Source organism: Sciurus vulgaris, assembly GCF_902686455.1.
Source record: "Sciurus vulgaris genome assembly, chromosome: 12".
NCBI lineage: Eukaryota > Metazoa > Chordata > Mammalia > Rodentia > Sciuridae > Sciurus > Sciurus vulgaris.
This window is the reverse complement of record NC_136473.1, coordinates 52,322,287-52,331,224: the sequence shown is the minus strand read 5'-3', so window position 1 is coordinate 52,331,224 and position 8,938 is coordinate 52,322,287. Positions and strand designations below refer to the sequence as shown.

The following is an 8,938-nucleotide window of genomic DNA, read 5'->3' as shown; positions in this document are numbered from 1 at the left end:
TTCTCCCTTCATTTCTAGGAATCACTAAGGATTCATGGACTTCTTTTTCTTCAGTGTCTTATCAACTGTTCTTATTCTTGATGTTCACACTGTCCCAAATTTGGCTACTGGAAGCTCCTTCAGGTTGGCTATTGTATCTGGCTGCAGTGGAACACAACTGTAATCCCAGCAGCTTGGAAGGCTAAGGCAGGAGGATTGCAAGTTTGAAGTCACCCTCAGCAATTGAGGGAGACCCTGTCTCAAAATAAAAATTTTAAAAAGGACTGGGGATATAGCTCAGTGGAAGAGTGCCCCTGGGTTCAATTCTCAGTACCGCAAAAACCAACAAGCACAAAATAAAGAAAACTACCAGTGTTTAATATTTTGTTGTAGTACTTTTTATCCTAGAAAATATTTACTAAAGTGACTGTTTTCAAGGGTATTCAAAGTATCCTTTATGTGATTAAATCTTTTTTTTTTTTTTTTTTTTTTAGTACTGGGGATTGAATACAGGGGCACTTTACAACTGCACTGCAGAATGGTCTGCCCTGTCCTTTTTTAATTTTTTTTTTTTAATTATTTGAGTCCGGGCCTAACTAAGTTGCTGAGGCTAATCTTGAACTTGTAATCTTCCTGCCTCAGACTCCTGTGCTCTGGGATTTATAATCCAGTTATGATTGTGACAAATTTTGATATATATCAGTCTGGCTGTGATCATGACAATTTTTGATATATAGCAGGTTTAGCTAGGTACAGTACTGTGCACCTATAATCCCTGGCCTTGATCCCCAGCACTTCAGAAAACAAAAATCAATCAAAAAAAGAAACTTCTATATTCCATCTTCTCACCAGTCTCAATGATCTGTATTGTCTCCTGTTCAAGAATAACCCCCTCACCTTCTTCATGATTATGAGGTGGTAAGTTCAAAGGGCAAATGCTTTGAACTTGGGTCTTGACTATGACCTGAGAGCCATTCATTGGTGCCACCTTAACACCAGATGCCACTCATTTAACCACCCTTGAACAGTACCAGGTGCATCATGAGAGCCAGGTGCTTTCACTCTTACTCATCAGGAACATTCCTCAACCCCATCCCTTCACGGTGTCAGCAAAAGGCTCCTTGTTGTTCCTGTCAGCCAGTCTGACACTTGTAAAGGCTTTGCCTATACTCAGGGCTGTGACTTCAGTTCTACTGTCATCAGTCAAGTTCCTGGTGTCCAGCCTGGAAGAGACCTCTATTTTCTCCCCTGCCATTGTCAATTAATTGGTAGCCCCAACTCCCTTAACACTCTATTTAAAAGTTTTCTCTCCTACCTCTTTCCTCTTAGCTTATAAAACTTCTCAAGGTGGTTCTTGCTTCAAAATTTGTATGCTTTATTTATGTCCTTCTCCCAATGGTCAAAGGTCTCAAAAGAATTGCCCACATTCACACTTGGTATTTCTTAACATCTGTTCCACTTTTTTATCTACTGCCAGTTAGATCTTGTTATCACCACTTGGAAAATTCATATTAAACTCAGTGAAAAACTCCTAAATTTCCTTGACTCTCTAGAATCTTTCTCTTTTCCCTTTCCCACATCTATTTATTTGCCTAATAATTCTGTAGGCAGTTAGTACTTGACATTCCGTTCACAGTTCCTCTAGGGCTGGTGGTGATTTTTTTTTTTTTCTCTTTAAGACAGGGTCTCACTCAATTGCCCAATTCCCAATCCTGAGCAGCAGGAGTCACTGGAATTACAGACATGAGTCACCACACAGGACTAGTGTATTTTGTCGTACTGGGGCTTGAACCCAGGGCCTTGCACCTGCAAGACAAAGAGCTCTACCCCTGAGCTACATCCCCAGATCTTTAAACTTGTTTTTTATTTTGAGACTGGCTCTCACTAAGTTGCTGAGGTTGGTCTTGAACTTGTGATCCTCCTGCTCCAGGCTCTCGAGTAGCTGGTTTTACAGGTGTTGTAAGGCCCCCCAAAAAGGAAACCCCAACTCTGTCCCATGGATGGACGGCAACCCCAATCAACCGCAGGAGGCGTCACTTGATGCAAACCGCAAGAGGTGTTTATTCCAGCGCGCTGGGACCCAACTCGAGGAGTCGAGTCCCTAGCAGAAAATCTTGTAGGTTTATAAAGGCAGAAACCACACATCGGGAGGGGTCACACATGAAAGGGAAAAGGGGGACAAAGCTGCCAGGAAGTTTCAAAGGGGGTCTGGGTTTGCTGACAACATGTTTCACAATGTTTTACAACAGGCTGTAGATTCTGGTCAATAGTTTCTGGTAATCCTACTGTTTGAGCACTATCTGGCTATCAGGCTCAATTTACTCTTTTACTCTCTGTTTGGGAACAGAGAACAGCTTTAAGGGCTTTGTTCCCATTACTGGGAGGGAAACCTTAGGGAGTTGAGATAAAACAGACAGCTTAAAAAAATGTCCATTCTTTCAGTGTGTGCCACTATGGCTAGGGCTGGCCTTTCGGACTCCCCATCTCCAAACTTGCTGACTTGAACGACAGTCTGTCCTCTGTAGTCTACATCACTTCTGTTGTGACCCTTCCAAAACTGCAAGCCTGCAACTTCTCATGACTTGTTTGGCCATGGCCACAGCGATAGGTGTGGGATTTCAGTGGCTCCCCATCGACAGCAAATTAAAACTCCTTGACCTGGTATCATGCCACTCCAAAACGCAGCTCCTTCCAGCATCTCCACCCTTTTCTCTTTCAGTAGTGACCCTCCCCACTGCAGCACACTGAGTTCCAAACCTGTTCCTGACTGTCCACCTGTTTTACCCTGACTTCATTCTAGATGCTTCTTGTTACAAATTAAGATTCTGATTCAGTAAGCCTGTGGGAGGCATGGAAGAGTGCATTGCTTAACCTAGGTACTGCTGTGCAGCTATTCCCCATTTCACCTTAAGTAGCAAAACCTAGAACTTCTCCTTAACTAAAACGAATTTATCTTTATTCTATTTTACTTTTTATTTTTTGATACTGGGCCTAGAACACAGCAGAGCCTCCTGCATATTCGGTATATTCTACCACTGAACTATACTCCCAGTCCTAAAATGGATTTATCTTTTACTTCAGGAAATAAAATCTCTTGGCCCAGAAGTTTCTAACACTTCAGTAATTTTAATGGAAAATGTGTGTCTTTGTGGGAAATTTTGGGATGGGGACAGAAGGTGGAGATGGGGACAGAAGGTGGAGATGGATAGTCCCAAAGTGAAACAGAATGATGTAATAGCAAGTTAATTCAGTATGTCTCTTCACACCCCTTAATTTCTTTTATTATAAAACAAAATTCATGCCAGGTGTGATGGCACAGGCTTGTTAATTCCAACAACTTGGGAAGCTGAAACAGGAGGATAGCAAATTTAAGGCCAACCTCGGTAAATTGGCAAGGCCCTGTAGCAACTTAAGAGAGACCCAGTCTCAAAATAAAAAATAAAAAGGGCTGGGAATATAGCTCTGTGGTAAAGAGCCCTGGGTCCGTTCACCAGTACCAAAAAATAAAACAAGAACAAACAAAAAACACAAAGGAATCAAATACATGTATGCTAATGAATAATTATTTCACCAGTGGTGACACACACGCCTGTTATCCCAGCAACTCCAGAAGCTAAGTTAGGAGGATCACACGTTCAAGACTAGACTCAGCAATTTATTGAGACCCTCGGTAATTTATCAAGATCCTATCTCAAAATAAAATTTTAAAAAATTGGGCTGGGGAGATAGCTCAGTTGGTAGACTGCTTGCCTTGCAAGCCCAAGGTCCTAGGTTCAATCCTCAGCACTGCAATAAAAAATATAAATAAATAAATAAAAAGAACACAGGGATTCCATTGCCAGTACCAAAAATAAACAAATAAATGACATAAACCAAAAAGGAGAAAATAAAATTTCCCATAATCCCACCACTCAGTATAATTCAGTGGTTTCTTCACTCAGCACTTCATTGTGCATTCACTCTGCAGCAGGCATTGCTCGGACTGGGCCACCCCCGCAAGCAAGACAGACGTGGCCCACGATTTGACAGAGTCTGTTTTCTAGAGCAGGGGTTAGCAAAGTACAGTCAGAGGCCTAAACAGAGAACAGTCATGTTCATTTACTTACTTTTTTGTTTTCATTTACATCTTTTCTCTCCTTTTTACACTATAACAACATAATTGAGTAGTTGGAACAGAGACCCCAGGAGCTTAACATCCTAAAATATTTACCGTTTGGCCTTTTACAGAAAAAGTTTGCCAATCTCTGGTTTAGAAAGAATTGATAACATGATTTCCTGTGCAAAGGACTGTGTCAAATTAATTTTCTGTACAAGGGCCTTGGGTCAGTTTACTCAGTTCCCCCAAGAGTTAGTGATTTAAAATATTTTAAGTTTATTTTTCTAATTGTTGCTTAGAGAGAAATTTAATTTTTGTATTGACCTAGTAGCCAACAAATTCTTTTTTCTTTATTTATTTTTATTTATTGGTACTGGGGACTGAATCCAGGAGTGTTTTACTTCTAAGGATTGGCATCCCAGACTTTTTTCTTTCCTTTCTTTCTTTTATTTGGGGGACAGCTTCTCACTAATTTTCTTAGAACCTCACTAAGTTGCTGAGGCTGGCCTCAAACTTGGGATCCTCTTGCTTCAGGCTCCTAAGTCTCTGGGATTACAGACCTGGACCAACTATCAAGTTCTTAAAGCTATTTTAACTTTGTAGTTCAGACAATGCCTAGAACAATCCCTATATGCTAAGCATCTCTATATAGAAGTGGTGGTTGTGGAAAAATAAGAATAAGAAAGTGGTTAACTTGTCATAGAATTGGGAGCTAGTAGAAAACACCAAGAGGGGATTGGTTAAATGCATTGTCTAAGTACGAGATGGAATAACCTAGTAGGTACATAGATGCTGTAGAAAAATGGTCTAATATTTCATGACAATGCTTATATTTAGTAAAAAGATTAGGTTATAAAACATACAACTTGAAAATGGCCAGGTGCAGTGGTGCCTGTCTATAATCCCAAAGTCTTGGGAGGCTGAGGTAGGAGGATTGCAAATTCAAGGCCAGCCTCAGCAACTTATTTATTTATACTAGGGATTGAACTCAGGGGCACTCCACCACTGAACCATATCCCCAGCCCTAATTTGTATTTTATTTGGAGAAAGAATCTCACTGAGTTGCATAGGGCCTTTTGCTAAATTGTTGAGGCTGGCTTTCAACTCACAATCCTCCTGCCTCAGCCTCCTGAGTTGCTGGGATTACAAGCCTGTGCCACCACCCTCTACCAGCCTCAGCAATTTAGTAGGCCTTCAGCAACTTAGGGCTGGGAATGTATCTCAGTGGTGGAGCACCCAGGGTACATCGCCATTACCAAAAAAAGAAAAAGAAAGAAAGGAAGAAAGAAAAGAAAACTCAAAAGATTGTTTTTTGTTTGTTTGTTTGTTTTGTGTGATCAGAATGGAACCCAGAATCTTGTACATGCTAGGCTAGCCCTCTGCCATAGAACAACACCCCTAGACCTTTTCTTATTTTTCAAAAAATACTTTTCTGGGCTTGAGATGTAGCTCAGAGGTAGAGCACTTGCTTACCATGCACAAGGCCCTGGGTTCAACCCCCCCCCCCTCCCCCAGCACTGAAATATAGATTCCTTGAATACATGAAAACTTTTTTTCCTTAATTTTTTTTTTCCTTTTTTTATTTTGTTTTTGGTGCTGGTGGTAAAACCCAGGGCCTTGTGTGCTAAGCATCTACTCCCCAACTAAAAATTTCACATTTACAAAAAGTTTTCTGTTTAAGATTAAGAAAGACAGGATAGTGCTGGGTGTGGTGGCACACATCTATAATCCCAGTGACTCAGGAGACTGGGGCAGGAGGATCACAGGTTTGAAATCAGCGTCAGCGACTTAGCCAGGCCCTAAACCACTTAGTGAGACCCTGTCTCAAAATAAAATATTAAAAGGGCTGGGGATGTTGCTCAGTGGTTAATCACCCCTGGGTTCAGTTCCTGGTATCAGAAAAGAACCTTGTAGTTTGGTTACAAGGCATTCATGCACAGGGAAGAACCTGGGCAGAGGAAAAGTATGTTTCCTAAGCAGGTTTTGGAACAGGAAACAGCTGGGAGAATATGAGTCTGGAGCAGCAGAGCAGGCAGGGCAGGTCACCAAGGGCTGAAAGCCGTGGTGAGGATTTGGGGTTTTATTCTGAGGGCCACAGAAGCAGAACCATGCCCTGATACAAGTTTGCATTTTAATGGTGTGAATCTACATCGTGCACAACCATAGAAACGAACATGATGTACCCCATTTGTGTACAATGAATCAAAATGCAGTCTGTAAAACAAAACAAAACAAAAAAACGTAGGGACAGATTTCAAAGCATATTCCTGGAGTCAGGGATATTCATAGACATGTGCCCTGTGCAGTTCCCCAGGACCCTGCACTTAGCAGAGCCCTGTATTTATTGTGGTGAGCTGATCTTGTCTTAAAAATCTTCATAATTTTATCTCTGAAATCATGTTTTGTAAATAAAGTCCATGTGCATGTACACAAACAGAAAAACCAAAATAAATAAAATTCCTCTAGGTGGGTGGCAAATGCCTGTAATCCCAGCTACTTGAAAGGAGTCTGAGGGAGGAGGATTATTTGAGCCTACGCGTTTGGGACCAGCCTGGCCAATATGGTGAGAACCCCCCATCTCAAAAAAATGGGAACAAAGATGAACTCCTTTTCAGTCTTCACCTCATGACTCCTTAATTGATTAATCGAAGTTTGCCAGTTTATCTATGCCACCCCTCGCCTCAAAGATTATCCCAACGAAACGACCCAGCCCAAGACACACTTCTTGCTTTAAATCATGAAAGAAAATGAAGAAATTTATTGAATGTTTTTTAGGGAGTAAAGAGGAAGGGTTAACACTCAAAAAATTTTGAATATTCTCCCCTTCCTGGCTCCCCAAAGGTCCACTACATACAGTTGTCCCCCAGTTTCATCATGCTATGATACAAGTTTGCATTTTAATGGTGTGAATCTACATCATGCACAACCATAGAAACGAACATGATGTATCCCATCGTGTTTATTTCATCAAAAAGACTGAATCCTCAGCCAGGGCACACACCTGTAATCCCCGCACCTTGGGAGGCTGAGGCAGAAAGGTCGCCAGATGCAGGCCAGGCTCAGCAATTTAGCAAGCTCCTGCGCCAAAGTCAAAAGGGCTGGGGATTGGCTCAGTGGTAGAGCGCCTCTGGATGTGCTCTCCTGTACCGAAAAAGGGGGGGGGGGGAAGCTTTTACCTTTCCCCTTGCCCCTCACCACCCCACTTCTCTCACCCCTGGTCTCTATGACTTGGTTTGCTCTGGGCCATATTAAATCAAGACTAGGTTTGATCATTGGCCTTTTGAATCAAACATGTGCTCTTTCACTTCACACTTTGATAATATTTTCACACTGATTTAAAAAGAAAGTTAATTTCGACAATACCTTGAGGAGGCCCAAGAGAGACTTCTCTTCAGATTGAGAAGCATTAATCGGAGAGCCTTTGTCCACTGTTCCTCTGTGTTCAGATGAGTCCTAACAGAATAGCATTCCCCGCTGCCTGCGGGGCCCTCCATCCGGCCTTCCTTCACGCGGATCCTGTAGGGCAGGCAGAGATCCCCCTCCTGCTTCTCAGCCTCTTCCTCGAACTGCTGCAGGCAGTCAAGGAACGCCATGATCCCACGGTCAAATGTATTGTTCCAGAAAACATTCTCGCTCCCGTCAGAGAAGAGTGGCAGCTCTGCACCGTCACCTGTTAAAGACTTCAAATAGGAATGGTTTCCACAGGCGACGAGTTGATACCTCTGAAACTGCAGTCCGATCGCATTGGACAAGGCGAGGAGCAGCAAGGCTGTCTGCCCCCAGGCAGTGTTGATCTCATTCCAGCCCACGGGGATGCCGGGCAGGCGGCCCAATCTGAAGTTATTGATGATGCCCAGAGGTCCCTCCTCCCTGATCTCAAATGTCGCATTGAAGATGTCGGTCTTCTTCAGTCGGTCCAGCTGGACCTGGGCGTACCACAGCTGGTTCTCCACACTTGTCAGCTGGTCAAACAGTTCCTGCTGCTGCCACTTCAGTTCATTGAAGTCCCTCTGATACCGTCTCTCCTGCTGCTGCAGCTCCACGGTCTCTGCCTGGGCTGCCCTCAGCTCCGCTGCGGTTCTTGCGTGGTTCTCTTCCACATCCTCCAGCGCCCGGGCCAGCCTTGCCTCCTCCAGTTCCAGGCCCTGCAGCTCCATCTGTAGTGCCTCCCTTTTGTCCTCGCCCGTCAGCACCTGGGTTTCCAGACAGCGTCTGTAGCTCTGACTGTCAAGTTCTGTGAGAGCAATTTGGGTATCCAGCTGCTTTAAAAAACTGTCAGTACATTCCTCACACAGTGGGAGATCCATCTCTTTTTGACCAGAGAGAATGTCAAAAGTTTCCGCAGTGGTCTTCTGTATGCTACCCAAAGTTCTCATGGAGACGACCTTACCAAGCAGGGTGAAGTCGTTGGCCCTTTGCTCAGACATCCCTCCACTGTCAGGAAAGGGTTTGGAGACACTGACCTGCAGCTTTCCACCTTCTGTTTTCTCCATGGAGTGGGCACCACACTCCTGGCCTTCTCCTGGCTCCCCCTGCGCTGAGCTGGACATCTCCATGGACTCACCACCTTTCAGAGGCTGTTTGCATTTCTGGCACATGAAGCGAAAGGAAGACATCCTGGACATCTTGACTCTACCTTGGGTCTAAGTTTCCCCTGGCTCTCCAGATGTTTCTTATTTGGCACCTTTTAAGCTCTTCCTTGAAGAGTGATTCTTTATCAATGCATATCTCATTATGTCACTCTTCAACTTAAAACCCTGGTTTGGGACCCTCCAATGTTACCTGTAGATTTCTTTTAGCTCCTTATAGATAGATAAGTGATTACCCCCGCCCATGAGTCTTTCTAAAAGGAAAATCTGATCA

The 8,938-nt window shown here is 43.4% G+C and overlaps 1 protein-coding gene across 1 annotated transcript; it reads right to left on the bottom strand.

The window, feature by feature from the left end:
• Positions 1-6,942: 6,942 nt before the first annotated feature.
• On the bottom strand, positions 6,943-8,700 carry BECN2 (beclin 2; the record flags this gene model as incomplete). Its single annotated transcript, XM_079107279.1, has 2 exons — positions 6,943-7,216; positions 7,439-8,700. 2 exons carry the CDS (start codon positions 8,698-8,700, stop codon positions 7,186-7,188), a joined length of 1,293 nt encoding a protein of 430 aa, XP_078963405.1. The 3' UTR covers positions 6,943-7,185.
• Between the last annotated feature and the right edge of the window lie 238 nt (positions 8,701-8,938).